Source organism: Cetorhinus maximus, chromosome 9 (assembly GCF_964194155.1).
Source record: "Cetorhinus maximus chromosome 9, sCetMax3.hap1.1, whole genome shotgun sequence".
In the NCBI taxonomy this organism is placed as follows: domain Eukaryota; kingdom Metazoa; phylum Chordata; class Chondrichthyes; order Lamniformes; family Cetorhinidae; genus Cetorhinus; species Cetorhinus maximus.
In genome coordinates, this window is record NC_135887.1 from 128,653,305 (window position 1) to 128,673,178 (window position 19,874).

General features: G+C 43.9%; 1 protein-coding gene across 1 annotated transcript in view; it reads left to right on the plus strand.

The window, feature by feature from the left end:
- Nucleotides 1-19,432, plus strand: part of slc17a6a (solute carrier family 17 member 6a) — a 62,028-nt gene extending 42,596 nt beyond the window's left edge. Inside the window, exons 9-12 of the mRNA XM_078549530.1 lie at nt 4,911-5,043; nt 14,042-14,152; nt 15,300-15,427; nt 18,779-19,432. Coding sequence (XP_078405656.1) covers nt 4,911-5,043; nt 14,042-14,152; nt 15,300-15,427; nt 18,779-19,111 — 705 coding nt within the window. The 3' untranslated portion in view covers nt 19,112-19,432. The remainder of the gene's footprint in view (nt 1-4,910; nt 5,044-14,041; nt 14,153-15,299; nt 15,428-18,778) is intronic.
- The last annotated feature ends 442 nt before the right edge of the window (nt 19,433-19,874 follow it).

The window sequence follows — 19,874 nt, forward strand, 5'->3', positions numbered from 1 at the left end:
ATGTAATCATAAATTTAATTAGAGCAATATAGCTGAGCTGGGCACTTTTTAATTCACATTTAGATTTGCATGGCTTTTGCTTTTCAGTTCTGCCACACCTGAAGCAAACACAGATGTTCATAAAAGCAAAATACTGTGGATGATGGAAACCTGAAATAAAAACAGAAAATGCTGGAAAAGCTCAGCAGGTCTGGCAGCATCTGTGGAGAGAGAAACAGAGTTGATGCTTCGAGTCCCTATGACTAAATATTCATAACTTAGTCTGAATGTACAACACATTGGCCTGAATTTTACCCTTGGCAGGCGCACGCGATCGGCGGGTCCGGCACCAGTCAGGAAACAGGCCCCCGCCCGCGATCGGCCCACGACCGCGATTTCACGTTGGCTGGCCAATTAAGGCCCACCCAGCATGAAGTATGGCTTCCCAAAGATCAGGAAGGGCCGGGAGGGGGCTTGTCGGGGACCTGGCGGGCGCTGGGTCCAATGGCGACCCGGCGGGCTGTTTAAAAATGGCACAGGCAGCTCCATGAAAGCTGCCAGGGAAGGACATTTCTTGAGCGATCTGCAGAGTGAAGCTATGGCCTCAGCAACGGAGGGAGGCACCAGACAAGAGGGCAGGTCAGGTGGCTACTCAGCCTCCCCCTCCCCAAGTTTTCGGACGAGTGCCTCGTGGTGCTGTTGAAGGAGGTGGCTGCCAGGAGGGACATCCTCATCCCCAGAGATGGAAGAAGGAGGCCATTGTACCGAATCAAAAAAGCTTGGGAGGAGGTGGCAGCCCAGGGCAGCAGCCACGACATTATGTGGTGAACATGGGTGCAGTACCGCAAAAGGTTCAACAACATGCTGTGCTCAGGAAGGGTGAGTACCGTGTTGGCGTGGATCAGTGTGGCAAAGTGTTAAGGTCTGGCCATTCCCCCTTGGAGCTCAGGGGTCTTAGAGTCTGAGTGCCAACTGTCAATGACGCTGGAGCTGGCCAAGGGGGTGAGTCCTGGCTGCTTGGCCTGGGTGCCTGACGGCTCAAGGGCCAGGACTCGGATGTGCCCTGCAAGGTGATTCTCGGGTGGGGTTGGCCAGGCTGCAATGGCGTTGCAGGTAGAGAGTGGGCTAATCAATGATCCTGTTTTCTTTCAGGAGAAGTCAAGCCATAACAACGTTGAGAGGTCACGGACAGGCGGAGGACCGCAAACCGCGAAATCCTAACCAGATTCGAGCAGGACGTCTTGGAGCTGGGGAGTCGGCTGCTCCCCGTTCAGCTGGTCATGGAGAGGCTGGGGTGTCAGATGAAGTGCAGTGCACAGAGGTGAGAGTTTCAGATGGAACAAATATTCTTGTGTAATCTCTTCATTGATGGGAGCCTAAAAACTGGAGTCCTCGTTGATCATTGAAAGACGAGGGCACCATGATGAAGATCTTCATTGTGTCACCAGGGTGCCTGGCACGCACAGTGACAGTGTGATGACTTGAACTAATGACATGTCTTTGTTCACACCTAGATTTGACAGCAGGCACTCATTTGCAGGACCCTGAAGAGCCGCCCCTGATGCCAGAGGACCGCCAGGCTTCAGCTGCACCCGTGTCATACCCACTCTTTGAACCAGGCACCAGCACAGATACCAGCATCGCAGTGGGCATTAGATCTTTGGCTAGAATGTCGGTGCATAGAGTGAGGGCACTTCACACTTGCTTGAGCTCAGGCGGAGGCAGAGAGTGCCCAGGATGTCGACAGTCGGAGGACTGCTGGAGACCAGGACGATGCTGAGTCGAAGGCTGATGATGAGCCTCTGGAGTTGTCCATTATGTGGCAGATGCTATATGTCCAGCAGGATATGGGGGAAGGATCTGGTGGAGATACATGAGGGTATGCATGCCATGTTCTCTGTTGTGGAGGAGTCCATACGGAGCATATGCATTGCGTTGACCCTCATTGCTGAGCACACTGCCTCCTCCATTGAGAGTGTGGTGACTCTCATGTAGAGGCAGCTCCAGGGACAGAACCAGGGGTTCCTGGGGTTGCGCTTGGACCTGTAAGCCCTCACATAGGCAATGACCTCGGGTGGTCAGTGTCCGTGTGGGAGATGGATGAGACACCCAAAATCCCCAACTAGGTGCCTGTCCATCAATGGCAAGCAGGGTGCTCCAGAGCGACCTCTCGTTGCCGCGCAAGCTGCTTGTCGTCTCCGCGGGCTCCTCTCAGGGCGCTCTGGATGACGGCAGCGCTCCCTCTGCCCCTCTGCCAGTGACCGTGGCATCTGATGACGCTGCGATGACTGGGGAACTACCAGCTGTGGCACTGGTTACTCTGTCTCAGGTGGGGCCAAAACAGGCTTCACTGGCCAGAGGACAACTGCCAAGGTCATCAAGGCCAACAAGACAGCAGAATCAGTGGGCTGCCTCCAATGGCACTGCCAGCGAGGGGGCGGGGGGGTGGGAGGCACCAAGACGTAGCACTCGCAAGCATAAGTTTAAGGCACCATGAGCACAAGAGGGACTGGTCATGGGTGATCTTCTGTTCTGTAATGTTTAGTTTACCTTCACTGATGTGAAAATGAACACTGGAGATGGTCATGTTAATTTTATTTGATTGTGAAAAGTACAGGAATTTTGTTTTTGTTGTAATGGCCTGAGTATGCTTCATTTTTTTTAACTGGTGCAGGGTACGCTAGTGTGTAATGCTGAACGTGAGTGGCTCTAAGCTTTATTGCACAGGCACTGAGTGGACTTTGAGTTCAAATGAAAGGGTCATTTCAGACACCCTTGATGGAGGCGGCGGCCCTGACACGAGGTGGTGAGGTGGAGGCAGCCTAGCTGAAGGAGTGTTGGACAGAGGTGTCCCACATGTCCCGGCCTCATTGAAGGATACAGACGTCTGCCTCCATGCCCCCAGCATTCTCCTCACTGTGCTCCTCTTCTGACTCACTACTGGAGTTATCCTCTGTGGCTTGTGCTGCTGCCACAAGACCCTCTTCCTCCAGTGGGTCTCCCCTTGCCAGTGCCAGATTGTGGAGAGTGCAGCATATAACCACTATCAGTGACATCCAATCTGGGGGGTATTGTAGTGCTCCCCCTGAACGGTCCAGGCATGGGAAGCGCATCTTCAGCAGACCTATGGTCCTCTCTATCACTGCCCTTGTGGAGGCATGACTCTGATTATAACGCTGCTCTGCCTCTGTTCTTGGGTGGCAGAGAGAAGTCATAAGCCACCTCTTCAACCCAGAGCCCTTGTCCTCCAGCAGTCATCCAGCCAGTCAGGCTGGAGCACTGAAAAGTCTTGGTACCTGGGAGTGTTTGAGGATGTAAGCCCCATGGGAGTTGACTGGGTACCTGGCACAGACTTGCAGAATCTGCATCCTGTGATCACACACTATCTGTACGTTCATTGGGTGGAATCACTTCCTGTTGATGAAGGCACCTGGCTCACCTGCTGGCACCTTGATGGCTGCCTGTGTGTAGTCAACTGCACCCTGGATTTGGGGGAAGTCAGCAATCACTGCAAACCCTCTGGCTCGCTCAGCCTGGCTGGCCTCATCTGTACAGTAAAGAATAAATGTCAGTACCCACCTAAACAGAGCTTCTGTTACCAGCTTGACACAACTATGGACAGCTGACTGGGAGACTCCACACAGATCCCCCACTGACCCCTGGAAAGAGCCGGAGGCATAGAGGTTGAGGGCCAATGTGACCTTCAGAGTCACTGGCATGGGGTTTCCACCCACACAGCTGGAGGTGATCTCAGGGCCTATCATCTGACAAATGGAGGTCACAGTCTTCCTGGAGAGGCGGAGCCTTCTTCGGCATTGCACCTTGGACATATTGAGGTAGCTGCATCGCTGCTTTTAAACCGTGACAGTAGGTTAGTGGTGTCTTCTGCTGTCCCTTCCACCTTGGACTACCTGCTGGCCCTGCGCCCCTTGTGCCTGCGCCTCTCCTCCCACAGGTCGCTCCCCTGGAAGCTGTACTGGGAAATCTGGCCTCCTCTCCCTTTTGTTCCTCTCTTCCTCCTCAGAAGAAGTGCCTCCAGTGGAGACATTACTAGGCTTTCAGAAGACTGTCTTATACTTGGAAGGGTCCACATGGTCAAAATCCTCCGGGGGCCATGGAGACACCAAGGAGTCCTGAAATGAAGCCTAGAAATGCTAAGAATGAAGCTCAGAACTAAGGTGAAGCTGTCAAGTTCAACTAAGCAACCAGCAGCAAGCTATCTCCTAAACTCTCCACAGCTCACTCTGGCAATGCTGCTGAACATTTTTATCCCGCCCTTGGATGAGGTTTTGCTAAATGTGGGCTGCCCGCCCTGCCTGTTTTGCCCGTGTGACAAGCGTGAAATCGCATGGGCAACGTAAAATATGGATCAGTTGGCTTTTTAATGGCCTTAAGTGATCTTTTAATTGATGGCGGGTGCAGCTCCAACACCTGCGCACGCCCGCCGACCTGAAGATTGCGCGCATGCGGGATGACACGGGATGCTTGCCCAACGTCTTCTCGCGCTATGTTAAGCGCGATCAGGTTGGGCATGCGCCCGCCCATGAGGTGTAAAATTCTGCCCATTAAATCTCCGGCAGATTCCTGTAACAAACATACAGCAAGTGCTATACTCTTCAGAGTTCATCTACCTTTCACCTTTGCCCTTCCCTCCCTTTTCTCTCCAGCAGTTGGTGAAGCTAGAGACTGTTCATTTTTTACTCTATGAAATTAACATTTTTGCCTCTTTCTGTTGTTCTTTTGCACTGCGTTATTTTTGCCAAGATGTGAGACCCTATTGAAAGTTTAAGCAAAATCTTTTAGTATATTCACGTCTGATAACTTGATATCAGATAGTGTTTCCTGAACTGCCTTAATTTATGTCTTAGCTGCTCAGGATATGGCAATACAAATTGTATTCCTTGTTGCCTTTAACTATGTTATTATTCCAGGTGGGGATTCTATCAGCTTTGCCCCACCTTGTCATGACGATTGTGGTACCCATTGGTGGGCAGATTGCGGACTACCTCAGGAGTAAGAGGATACTTTCAACCACAAATGTCAGAAAGATAATGAACTGTGGAGGTGCGTCTCCTTCCTTATTTTTAGATTTTGTGATGGTGCTTATACATTTTTAAGCACATACCATGCAAGCTGTGCCTACAATATAGAGGCAGGTACAGTCATTGGAATACGTACTTGAATAGAACTTTAAAATTCTTGATACTGTTGCAAAACTTATACAACAACTTAAGTTTATATAGCACCTTTAACATAATAAATCATCACAAAGCTCTTCACAGGAGCTTTATGTAATAAATATGATGCTGAACCAGATAAGGAGATATTAGGTCAGATGACCAAAATCTTGGTCAAAGGGGTACGTTGTAAGGAGTGTCTTAAAGGAGGAAAGTGAGGCAGAGAGTGTATGGAGGGCATTCCAAACTTAGTGCCTAGGCAACTGGAAGTGCAGCCAGCAATGGTGGAGTGATTAAAGTTGGGGAAGTCAGAATTAGAGGAGGGCAGATATCTTGGAGGGATGTCGAGCTGGAGAAGGTTGCAGAGATAGGGAGGGGTGTGGCCATGGAGGGATTTGAAAATAAGGGTGAGAGTTTTAAAATCAAGATATTGCTTGATCGGGAGCCAACGCAGGTCAGCGAGCACAGAGCTGACAGGGAAATGGGACTCGGTGCGAGTTAAGACATGAGTAGCAGAGTTTTGGATGACATCAGGTTTACGGAGAGTAGAATTCGGAAGACCAACCAAAAGTGCTTTGGAACAGTCTAGTCTAAAGGCAATGAAAGCATGAATGAAGGTTTCAGCTGCAGATGAGCTGAGACAGGAGCGAAGTTGGGAGATGTTATGTAGGTGGAAATAGGGGAATTTAATGATGGCAGGAATATGTTGTTGGATGTTCATCTTGGGGTCAGATATGACATCAAGGTTGCGGACAGACTGGCTTAATCACAGACTGTTGCCACTGGTGTTGGAAAATATTACATTCCTTATATAAGTTTAAGACCATGCAGTAAGAGTGAAAAGATTACTTGCTACTATGGATTATGAGTTTGGTGTTCAACCACTGGAGTCCAAGCATGTTCAAAGGATGGCAGCACACTTGCATCTAATTCTTACACGCAACGATGGCTGAGTAAGACTCCAGTGACATCCACTCTGCAAGTTCCCCTCCAAGCCACACACCATCCTGACTTGGAGCTATATTGCCGTTCCTTCACTGTCGCTGGGTCAAAATCCTGGAACTCTCTTGCTAACAGCACTGTGGGTGCACTTACACCATATGGACTGCAGCGGTTCAAGAAGGCGACTCACCACCGCCGTCTCAGGGGTAATTAAAGATGGGCAATAAATGCTGGCCTAGCAGCGATGCCCACATCCTGTGAGCAGACAAATGAAAGAAATGAGACGGTAATGCAAAAGAAGAACTGCAATAAGAAAGTTAAAGATTGAGAATAAGAGAATAACAATCTCTACTTCAGCACTGAAGTATTGAAATTGTCCCAAGCTACAGTAAGATTATGTCACTGGCATTATAAAACTGGAAGTATTGGATTTGTCTTTGATGTAAGTTTCCCAATGGCATTTCGGCTTAGCAGAAGAAATCAATATATTGCATGGGGCACCCTTTTCAAACAGGATATCAAAATAAGGTGCAGGGCAGGCTTGCTCGTTCAATATCTCTTATGTAGGACTTTGGAGAGCCCAATTTAATCCAGAACTCTCTTGTTGGAGACTATACGTCCCTTCACCTTAAATTCTATTTATCAGTATTTTGCTGGCTGGGAACTTCCTCCGAGCTGCTCCCACACTGTGATGTAACTTCACCAGACATGTGATGGGATATCTAAATCAAGTCTTCTGCAGGCTCTGACTGCTCAGAAGGAGCTAAAGAAAAGCAAAAAAAAAAACAGCAATAGTATGGAACTGACTGCTGGGTCAATCGTTAGTGACCATCTTCAGAATAAAGCCAACAATGCCAGTGGTTTGACTGATAATCTCTGGCTCCATTTAGGAACCAAACAGGCAATATCAGTGATGAGTCCACTGCATCCACGCAATGTGGCAGTCAGCATGTCTGAACAATCTTGGGGTTCAGGCCTCACTAACATTTACTTACTGAGCTGTGGGCAGCGAATGACTTCACTCATTGGCCTCCTCTGGCAGAAAGATGGTAACCTACTCCACATGTGCTCAGGTGAACAAAAGGATCCGGGGTTGTTGAGAATGACCTGGCAATGGAGTAGAAGATAAAAGCAAAATACTGCAGATGCTGGAAACCTGAAACAAAAACAGAACGTGCTGGAAAAACTCAGCAGGTCTGACAGCATCTGTGGAGAAAGAAAAACAGAGTTAACGTTTCGAGTCCGTATGACCTTTCTGCAAAACTCTGAAGAAGGGTCATATGGACTCGAAACGTTAACTTTGTTTTCTCTCTCCACAGACGCTGTCAGACCCAATGGAGCAGAAGACTTTTGTCGGGCTCAGATGAGCTCTCCTGCACTTCCTAAATTCGCAAAAATCTTTTAAACATTTCATAACTTTCTATGGCAGGAACACACAACCTCCAACCTCTTTGTCCATTGCCATATCCACAAGGCTACTGTCCCTTTGAAGCAAGAGATAGGTTTTCTCTGCAGCCTACTCCTTCCACTTAGATTAGGAGAGATAAACACGAGAGGACATGGCTTTAGGGTGAAAGGGGAAAGGTTTAGGGGGAACATTAGGGGGAACTTCTTCACTCAGAGAGTGGTGAGAGTGTGGAACGAGCTACCATCTGACGTGGTAAATGCGGGCTCACTCTTAAGTTTTAAGAATAAATTAGATAGATACATGGATGGGAGAGGTCTGGAGGGTTATGGACTAGGTGCAGGTCAATGGGACTAGCGGAATAATATTTCGGCATGGACTAGAATGGCCGAATGGCCTGTTTTCTGTGCTGTAGTGTTCTATGGTTCTATGGTACTCAATGCAACAAATGCATAACAGTATGAGCAGATTGTTGATTATAATAAGGCCAGCTTTGGGAATGCGTAGAACATGGTAACAGGCCATATTTTGCAATAAGAATAATGGTGAAATTAGCAGCACCCACCATCATAACGGGTTAAATTGGACAAAAACTTTTGGTGCCCACGCATGTGCAGTTAAATGCACAAAGCTGGAAGCTGCTGCCCGAGATGCCCCACTCCTCCACAGGGTGCATTGCTGCAGGTAGACTCAATACTGAAATGACTACTGTTATGGTGTGAACTTGGAGCACTTTCCAACTAGTTCCACCCAAAAATGACTGAAAACATTAGAAATGAGCTCTTTTCGGTGTATTAAGTGATAATTAATTTTGAACAACCTCTCTGGTCCTGAAAATAGAAATTTTGCAAGTGTGGAATCACGTTCTCTGAGAGGAAAATTAGTGTTGGAGATTTTTTACAAATGTAAATTTTTTATTTTACTTTTTCTGTTTGTAATTCTTCACTCTCCCCTTTAATCCCATTTATATCTCAGAATCTTTTGCTTTCTTTTAATTGCTTAAATCTAGTTTATTTTCTGCCCTGCATTTCTTAGTTTAGACTCTGCGGGGTGAAAATTCAAACTTTTGAAAATATTCTGATGGTGGGACCACCTTTGGGTCCTGATCCTTCTAATTGCCGCGGTGCACCCTTTGGCTTAATTTTATGGAAGGCAGCTAATTAACAGGCGGCCTCTCTGTTTGCCAAACAACTAGGGATGGTGGATGGCCCAGGGACTCAGGAGGGCTGACCAGGTCACCCACAGTGAAGGGCAGGCAGTAGCCCCACCGAGAAGGCTGCATGTTGCTGAGTTGCATGGAGCAAGAGAGGGCAGCACAAAATGGAGGTACAAAAGGTCTGGCAGCCAATCCCTTACACTCAGCACTATCCGCTAGATCTATCAGCAGGTGAAATGCGGAGATTTTCAAGCCTTTGAACATTGTATATGCATTTCACAACGCTCCAACCTCCCACTGCTCTCTTGCCTCCTATGAATAGGTGAGCTGGAGACTAAGTGGGGGCCCTGCATCCCAAAGAAAAAAATCAATTCCCTTCAGAACATTTTCATTAATTGACTCAATTATTGCCCCCACTCCCGCTGCTGTCAGAAGGGTCGCCATCATCTTCCTGAAGCTACCTTTTGAAAAATCGTGAGTAGGGAAAACACATTAGGGAGAGCCATGCTTTTTTGCCTAAATTTCTTGGCCACCTCCACCTTCTCCACAGGGCTGGGAAAATTCTGCCCTGCCTGAATCATTAAGAATTCTTCAATGTGATTGACTTGGGAGCCTTACTGCCACTTGCATTGCTCACATGTGCCACAGATACACAATAGAGGGTGTGTGCTGGATCAGACACCGGGTTAAAGCAAATCTCCACCCTAAAGCTCACAGAAACATTGTGGTTACCTGTGAGTGAGGTGAGCCATGGGCCAGGATTTAATGGCCCCTCCTGCCCAGTGGGATATTACGGTCCTGCCGAACTGAATGGAGATTTAAATGGCCCGCCGCATCCACTGGGGGGAGACATACTGCAGTGGAGCTGTAAAATCCTGGCCATAGAAACCCATGGCACAGGAAGAGCCCACTTGGCCCATCATGTCTGTGCTGGCCAAAGGAAAAGAGCCACTTTCCAGCTCTTGTTTCATACCCTTATAGGTTACTGCATTTCAAGAGCATATCCAAGTACTTCTTAAATGCAATGAGGGTTTCTGTTTCTCCCATCCTTTCCAACAATGCGTTTCAGATACTTACCACTTTCAACTCACCTTTAACCATTCTAGCAATTATTTTAAATCTGTGCCCCTGGCCATTGACCTCTCTGCAGAGGGAAATATTTATTTCCTATCCACTCTGTCCAGGCCCCTCAGAATTTCATAAATCTCTATTAAAGTTCCCATCAGTCTCCTCTGTTCCAAAGAAAACAGTCCCAGCCTATCAATCTTTTATCATAACTAAAATTCTCCAGTCCAGGCAACACCCTTGTAAACCTCTTCTGTACCATTTCTAATGCAATCATATCCTTCCTGTAGCATGATGACCAGAGCTAAATACAGTACTTTAGCTGTGGCCTATCTAGTTTTTTATAATGTTCTGGCATAGCCTCCTTGCACTTATATTCCATGTCTCTGCTAATAAAAAAAAGTATCCTGTATCCCTTCTAACTTGTCTGCCTGCCCTGTTGCTTTCAGGGGAAGAATTCTCCCCCCATCGGGGGGTAAGTGCAGGAGCGGGCGTGTGCAGGCATGCCTCCGATCGGGGGCACGCCGCCATTTTACGTGGGTGGGCCAATTACGACCCGCCCGTCGTGACGTCCGCCAGGAAGCGCTATGCACTCCCTGTGCGGGCGGGGGGCATTCCCGCAGCCGGGAATCAGGGAAAGCAAGGGATCCAGCTAAGTGCTGCCTCGGGGGAGATCAGCGCCAAATTCAAAAATGGTCAATGCACAATATTAAAATTTCCCTGACATGTCCCCTCATGTGACATGATTTGGGACATGTCCATCACTTTCGTCCAAACTTTTATTACGTTTTTAAAAACCTACATGAAACCTCACCCCGCCCTTGGATGAGGTTTCATGCTTTTTCTGAAGCCCGCCAGGGCTCCCAGCCTGCCCGCCAACCTTAAGGTTGGACGGGCAGGTCCATTAACTAGCTCAGTTACTTTTTAAATGGCCTCAATTGGCCGTTGACAGGTCGGCGAGCGCACAGCTGATTCGGCTGCGCCCCCGCCGACCTGAAAATTGAAATGACACGGGTGATATCTGGAGTTCCGCCCGATGTCATCCCGCATCATTTTATGCGTCAGCAAGTGGGCCCCGCCCCCCTGCTTGCCGACCTCAATATCCTGGTCCAGGTGTCTTTGGACATGTGCTCCAAGGTTCCTCTGCTTTTCTCAGTAACCTATCATTTATTGTGTGTTTCCTTGGGTTATTTGCCCTCTCCAAATGCACTATCTCACACTTCTTTAGATTGAATTCCGTTTGCCACTTTTCTACCCAACTTGATCAGTCCATAGGTTAGAAGTCTATAGCTTTATTCTTCACTATCGAATACATGGTCAATTTTGTGTCATCTGAAAACTCCTTAATCAGGCTACCTATTTTTAAGCTACATAATTGATATATACCAGGGAAAGCAAGGGATCCAGTGCTAAGTCCTGTGGAACGCCACTGGAAATAGGATTCCAGTCATAAAAACATCAGTTGACCATTACCTTTGACTTCTTGCCACCGAATCAATTTTGGACTCAACATGTCACTTTTTCCTGTGCTGTACTCCGAAAGCCAGAATGTGAAGCATAGAAATGGAGCCAAACTTTACACAATTTTAAAAGCTTTGTTTACTTGCCAATATTTTACTCATGCCTTTTCCTTGTTTTCCTATTTTTCTCTTTAATAACGTCCCAGCATTTTCTATACTCCTTTCTGCAATATTGAGTTCTTAGTACCTGAGATGAGCTTCCCTTTATTGTCATATCTTACTTTATAGGCTCCTTGACACCCAGGAGGCTCTAGATTTGGGATTCCTGCCCTCTTCCCTTTTGGGAACATAATTGTTCTGAACCCTGCCTATCTCCTCCTTGAATGACTCGCATTACTCTGACTCTGATGTACCTTCAAGTAACTGTTTCCAATCCACTTTTGTCAAATCAAATCTCAGCTTAGCAAAATTAGCCTTTCCCCAGTTAAGGACTATTAGTTCTTGCTTGTTTTTGTCCTTTTCCATAATTATGTTAAATCTAGCTGAATTATGATCACTACTACCAAAATGCTCTCCCGTTGATATTGGTCCTGCCTGCCCAGCTTCATTTTGTTGCTGGGCTTCCTGCATACTGACAAAAAAGCATTCTACTGAATGCATTTTAAAAATTCTGTGCCCTTTATAACCTTTACCCAGTTAATATTGGCTAATTGAAATCCTCCACTATTACTGCCCTATTGTTTGGATGATGAACACTGTTCCTTTGCCACTGACCGGAAATCTGGACCATTATGTTAGTAATGTGGTGATCTTCAGGTGTATTTATCCCATGATATAATTGGATAATTATAATAAGAATTGTTTAACTTTTCTAATAATTGATATGAACCTGGTGAAGCACAAAGGAAATGATGAGATATTTAAACCTCTTCCACCTCATCCCAACTCAACAGTTTCTGTAATACCTTTGGTTTGGCTGTTTCACATTTAATCGCATTGAATTTTTTTTAATCTCAGAAATTTTCTTGGCGATTATTTGAATTGCTTTATAACATACACTGTTATAATTTTGCTTCTGAGATTTTAAAGTTATTTTATTGTACCACTTTTGAAATAAAGTAATAATGTATTTCATAGTTATCAAAGTGCACAAAATATAAACACCCTCAGTAATTATTTCATGCCATAGTAATGATACTAAGAAATATTGTAAAATAACAGTAATATGCATTACAAAAAAAATTGAACAAAAACACAAATTAGTAATTCAGCTCCTTTGTTCCTAACTATATCCATTTACATTATGATTTAAGGTTATGATTATTATATTATTGCATTAGCTGTTTTGGGGATTTTGCCAAAAATAATTGGCTGCCATGTGTGATACATAACAACGGAAACAGCAGTTTAAGTAGTAATTTATTAATTGTAAAATGATTTGAGATATTCTAAGGACTTGACAATGTGCTGGATGAATGAAAGTTTGTTTCCTTTTCAAGTAATTCATTAATATGTATATATCTTTTATTTGGGACAGGAATTTTGCCTGATGTGGTGGGGGGGGGTAAGAAGGATGTGGTCAGGAGCATAATTTGGCACCGCTGCCTGGCGTGCTGGTTTACTGGCTCTATCCCACCCCCCAGCCATTTTCTTGGTGTCCATATCAGAGACAGAATGGCCAGCAGCGGATAGCTTGTTAATTGAAAGGTCAATTAACGCCAATGATCACAGGTGACTTGAATTTTCCAGTCACCCTGCAGGCCCTGTAGTGTCAAGAGCATGGCTGCTGCCTGGATGTGGCCTTCTGGTGGCAGACTAGCTGATCAATGCTCCAGGAAGACATTGAGGCTCCCTCTCCCACCAAGCCCCCCAATCTACCTGGCTACATCTGTGACCACAATGGTGGTCCAGCAGCTGAAACCAAGTTTTTCAATTTTTTTTAAAGTTGCCTAGAGGTAACTCAAGGTGGAGGGACTCTTTCTCCCTCCCATGTCTGTAATGGAGGGCTATTGCTTCTTCCATGTTGGAAGGCCTCCTATTGGCTTTCCTGTTTCAACACTTATCATGCTTAATTGGATGACGAGCTTGCCTTCTGGTCATTAGCTGGCCAACCCAGGCAAGATCCATGCCAAGTAGCAGTTCTCAACATGGTACGGGATTGTGACCTGCATTTGACCCCGATGTCAGTGTTGGGACCCAAATTTCAAAATCCTGCCCCTCATCTCAGGATGTGGGAAACTGGGAATTGCCTGTCATTAGTTGCTCTGAGAAGGTGGTAGGCAGCCTTCTTGAATTGCTGTAGGTCAAGTGATGACTCTACTCACACAATGGTGTCTGGTAGGGATTTCCAGATTTGAGACCCAGGTCTGATGAAAGAAAAATGGTCCAAATCTGGATGTGTATGAATTGGTTGGGAGCTTGCAGATGAAAGTGCTCCCATCTCATTATCGCTCTCCTCCTTGATGGTAGAGGTCATGAGGCTGGGACCTGTGATGGAAGTAAATTTGATGAGGTGCTGCAGTGCATCCTGTAGATTATACATATTGTGGGCGCAATGTGGCGTTTGAGGAATTGATATTGAATTCATGAGTAAGGGCTCCGATCATGCTTTGTCCTGCATAGAGTTGATTTTCTTGTGTGCTGTTGTGGCTGTACCCCTCTAGACAAGTGATGATTATTCTATCATTCTTTGGCTGAAGCTACATAAATGCATGTTGTTGTTATAAACAGTGGAGAGGCATCGTGGTGTCTGGGGTTAAGCCATTTGGCGCAATGTATTAATCATAAATATCATAGCCCCAGAATTATTAACAGTTCTGTCCTGGAATGTAACTACATGTATTTTATTTTCCTGTAGGCTTTGGTATGGAAGCAACATTTCTTCTTGTAGTAGGCTATTCACACACCAAAGGGGTTGCAATTTCATTCCTTGTCATGGCTGTTGGTTTCAGTGGTTTTGCTATATCAGGTAAGACAATATTGTAAAAAGTTCGATAAAGTGCAATAATATTTTTCTAATCAATAGTTAACCAGACTTTTTCTATCTTTAACGACGTTAATTATATTTCAGATTTCTAGCATCTACAGTATTTTGATTTTGTTAATTCTATTTCCATCCTTTACAGTTTATTCTACATTTTCTGAATACATTGTGTCATTTAGATATCTACAGACTGTCCAGCGTCCCTTTTCAAAATGCTTAATGATGCTGCAGAACAATATCTTATTTGTATGAGGAGAGTATTACTGACTCAATGACGCTCTGTATTGGGCTAGCCTTATAAGTGGATGATTAAACTATTATGTCACATTGACAGGGAAATGTTTTTTTAATGCTTATTATTGTAGCCTGTGTGTGACTTGATGTCCATTCATGGTTAATGAGTTTTCATGATGAAACTGAGCCAAATGTGACAAACAAAATATATTTATTGCAAGCTCTTAAGGTGCAAATGAAATATCACTCTTAAACAAATACTAGCGAACATCAATGTGAGATGATCTCTGTGTTGGAGAATGGACATCTTTCTGGTTTGGACACCCATTGTCAATGTTAAATATTTCCAGGATTAACAGAGATGAGATTCAGAATAAAGGATCTTTTGCTCTGTCTCAGCAACGTGCCTGAGTCAGAAGAGTAAACCGGACTGCGTCATGAGAGTTGTTCCATTTTCCACACTAGTCATCTGTACAGCTTCTCACAGCCCCACTGCCACTTGTCAAGTTATCGGAGATGACTTGTCTCTGTCCAAGCTCATCTCACAGGGCAGCTGGCAAAGAGGAGACAATTTAATTCCATTAACCTTTGATAGATTTGAATGCAACAGGTTGTTCTTAGAATGTAGTACAGATTTTAAAAAGTAATTCCTGCATATAGTTTTTATGTCAATTGTAAATATTTTTTAGGGCATTTTGCAAAAGCATTATCTGTTGAGACACATTTGTGGCTGTTTATTAAGATGTTTTACATCTGCGCATGTTAGATTTGATTATTTGTTCAACGACTCATTTAAATTGCCATTTTTCTTAAGAAATGAACTCAGGTTGTAGTCCATTGTCTGACTCCCCAGTTCCAACAAAGGCATTTCATTGCTCATTCTTTACTTTTTATTTAGGTTTCAATGTTAACCATCTGGATATAGCACCAAGATATGCCAGTATTCTCATGGGAATATCTAATGGTGTGGGAACACTGTCTGGAATGGTGTGTCCACTGATCGTAGGAGCAATGACAAAAAACAAGGTACAACACCTGTTTTATCAACAGCTGTGGAGCACTCTGGAGTAGATTTTCAACTTACCTTCCACGATTAATACATGGAACTTCAGCTCATCTTTAGTATAGGATATTTTAGTATTTTCTACTCTAGTAATTCATCAATTATATTATGCAAATCTTTCCCCCAACCCCCCTTCCCCAGTTTCCTTTTCCCATGCAATTACATTGCAGAACTTTTTTATGACAGTCCTTACTATCGCTAAAGCTGATGGTGATTTTTTTTCCAATAATGATTCTACTTTAAATTACATGTATTGTTTCACTTCCCATGATCAGTATGTATGTATATAAGAGGTGAGCGGTTTCTTACCCTCAGACTGAGTGTCCCAATTGAATAATCCCAGCAGCAAGCATTTTGTGAGCTCAAAAATAAAGAAGGTTATTTATTGTCACACCCTTACCCAGAACTTAACATAACATTTCACTCACACATCTCACACATACTTTCACACACAAAGATTAGATACAGACAAAGGTAATATACTGATACAGCTTATAATTATCTCAGTCTCTTTCGTGGCAGGCCTATAGTTTCTTAGATGAACTTGATGCTTTAGTTGAAGTGAAGTTCTTGTAAAGCACAGGATTTATCAGCGGGCTGTGAGGTTTCTTGTAGTCGAACTTCTAGGAGGTTGGTTCTCAGGTGACTTCAACTGGAACAGGCTGGGGAGTCCTTCTCTCTATTGGAATCTCCCATTTTCAAGGCTTTTACTGTTAAGTACCTTGACTGCTTGATGGCTTCCAACTAATTCTATGGCTTTTGGTGGAACTCTGTCTGCAAGTAGATTCTTGCGAGTTTTTAAAAGGAGAAAACAAAATGGTTCCCTCATCATGTGATTTCCACAATTTCAAAGTCCCCTTTCTTAACAAAAGGGTGGTGTGTATGTTGATTCTTATCATCCTGTTTTGTCATTTGACACCTTGAGAGTTTGAGACAGCCAGGGTCTTTGTCTTTGCCTTTGACTCATTAATTTGAAAATATCCTTTTGGATTAGTTTCAGGAAAGGCCATTGATTCAACATCAGTCTGGACCTTTTGTTCCCTCTTGAGATGTCAGGTGACCCTCAGGCAGCCATCTTGCACAGCCATTTGTGGTTAGTTTTAAAATATAAATATTAGTTTGAAATTCAGAATATACTGGGGCATGACACAAGGCATCTAATAGCACCTGCCTTGAGGCAGTCTTGCCTCAGACTCAATTTTTGAGGTGAGTCTGTACATAGGGTGGAGGCTAGTGCCAAAGTTTAGAGCAAGGGGAGATGCCACGTTGAATTTTGGAGTGTGTGATAGCAAAGATTTTGGCAAGGAGATTCAATTTCGCCACAAAATGCCACAGAATTTAAAGAGTTTATGCATTAGACTGGGTGGAATTGAACATTGATTCAAAGCACTGAGCCTTTTCTGCCCAGAGAGGGCTGCTAATATAATTCTGTAAGATGGAATCTTTGTCCACCAGTTGTCAATGCAGGTATCTTCTCATATGCCTCACAAACTACAGTCAAAGTTACTACCTCAGGTAGTGGACCTATTGTTTCAACTGTAGCCAGGGGGCCTTCTCGTTGTTTACCTGGCTGTGTGCCACACTGGGTGAATCAAACAGAACAAAGCCTTAGGCGGCAAACCACTCTTGAGGAATTATGCGAAGCATTCTTGATGAAGGCAGTAAGATATCTAAGACTGCAAATAATGGCACTCCAGGTTAAATAATTAATCAACACTGCTGAACATAACTTTCTTATAAAACCGTAACATCTTAAGGACTCCTTTCCAGAAAGGTCATCTGATTTGAGCCATCAGCTTTCTGCTTTTTTTGTATGGCCTTTAACTTGTTACACATTTCTTCTGTACATCATAAGCCAAAGGAAAATCAGCACAGTTATAATCCGTTTTACCACAATCACTGTTACTCAACTTGCTGGAGTCATGCAGAAGGCTCAAGGAAGTCTCTTACTTTATGGCTTTTGCATCCATTTACGCAACTTGTTTCTCAAGTTTTGACCAGAGTTCCCTCACTGAGTCATTTGACAGTTTTGGGATTTACATCAAACTACTCAACATTCCTTGATAATTGTCCAAGGTGATGCATTACTCAATAATGCTGCAATATTTGTCTGCAGAATGATATCTCTCAGTCTTTAGCATTCTTTTCTTGCAAGCATCCACCATACTACCACAGATGTAAAAAGTCCCATTATCTGCATTCAGTTTTATCTAAAAATCTTAAGTTGGGGAGATGTGCTCTGGTAGCATCAACAGTTGTGAACATTCAGTATGACCAAGCCAAAAATCCAGATATAATTGTAGAATACGTTATCTGCACATGTTACAGCAGAGAGTAAAAGGGGAGAAAAGTATGGAAAATTGGAGCTGAAATACCAAGAGAGCAATTATAAACTGGGATGCTTCAGTATATTACTATACTGTCATGAAGGATTGGTAAGCACATACCATTTTAAAACTGAGCATTGACATTTATAAAATGTTTTGCTTTTTGCCCACTGATCTGAATTATTGCAGGCTGAGTGACTAACCCATTTATAACAATTGTTTGTCATAATGTTCTTTTGAGTATCAGAATTTACAAGTGATGCATTTGCATAGCAGGGAGAAGAACGGCTGATTCACAACACAAGGGTAATTATTATCCTTAGTTGTGATTGCTAAGTTACGTAGAAACATAGGACTTAGGAGCAGGAGTAGGTCATTTTGCCCTTCAAGCCTGCTCTGCAAATCCATAAGATCATGGACGATCTGATTATAGGTTTTTTCTGGTTTGCCCCTGCCCCACCCCCATAACCTTTGTCACCCTTGTCCATCAAAAATCTGTCTAGCTCTGACTTGAATAAATTCAATGACCCAGCCTCCATTGCTTCCCGGGGAAGAGAATTTTGCATGCTAACAACCCTTTGAGAGAAAAAAATTCTCAGCTCTCTCTTAAAAGGAAGACCTCTTATTCTTAAATTGTGTTTCCTAGTTCTAATCTCCCCCACAAGTGGAAACATTCTCCCGTTATCCACCCTATCAAGTCCCCCCAGGATCTTAGGTGTTTCAATAAGATCACCTCTCATTCTTCTAAACTCCAATGGATACGGGCCAAATCTGTTCAACCTTTCTTCACAAGTTAACCCTTCCACCCCAGGAATGAGTTATCTGAATGTAGGAAGTAACATTTGGGGAAAAAACAATTCCAAGGGTGGACTTTCCTAACTTGAAATTGAGATTTTCAGCAGTGGATATTTGTAACAAGCTCAAGCCTACACTATTCTGGCAAATTTTGGATGCGCAAATAGATTTCACTGTACTTTTTGTTCACAGAGTCAGAACGAGTGGCAGTATGTCTTTCTGATTGCAGCCCTGGTGCACTACGCAGGAGTCATATTTTATGGGTTATTTGCATCTGGTGAAAAACAGCCTTGGGCAGACCCTGAACAAACAAGTGACGAAAAATGTGGTTTTATGCACGAAGATGAACTGGCAGAAGAAACTGGGGACATTACTCAGAATTATGGCACAACAAAATCCTATGGGGCCACCACCTATAGTAATGGCAGCTGGCCAAATGGGTGGGAGAAAAAGGAAGAGTTTGTACAAGAGGAAGTTAAAGATTCTTACTACTCTAAAGAACATGAAGAAGGAGACTATTCATAACAGGGAGAAGATTAAAAAAAAAGTCTATTCAATATTTTGTAGTGTTTGTGTCCAAGATTCATTGTGATTGTTTGCACAGAAATCTGTGGTGTGAATGTCCACACATAAGAATGACAATTGTTAACAGTGTACAAATTAACAAAGCAGCATTTGAGTGCATTCTGTACAAAATGGTGGTGTGCATCATCTCAATCCAGGCTTTACCATTTTAGAATGATTAATTGGGCTTTTTTGGGAGGTTTGCTGGTTGACCAGTAAACTGCCAGGACGCTTATCAGGAAGCAAACTGTTCAAATGATTAATCTTTCGGGAGAAGAAGCTTCTCACGGTTTACTGGATCCTCATTCAAATAAAGGATAAATTCCAGCTTAAGTGCTTAAAGAAGGTTTAGGTTGTGAATTGTTCTGTTGCGTTTCAGATATTAAAGTGAATTTTAAAGAGTTCCGGTGGATCTGAGCCAAAGTTTAATGCATGGATATTCAGAAACTTGGGACAAGAAGATCTCTCCCATATGTGATCAGGAAATTAAAAACGCGTCGCTCTGTGCACTTCCCAAAATATGCATTTTTCTTAAATGTTACCTATAAAATCCCACTGAATCAATACATTTACATCCTGGTTAGACACTATTCACTTGATAGCCAAAATGCATGCATCATTACATCCATCTTGGCTGTGTAGTAAGAATGCCTTCGATTTTCCACTAAACCAAACAGTTTGTACTTTACAAGTCTCGCCATTACTATGAAAAGAAGTATGCAAG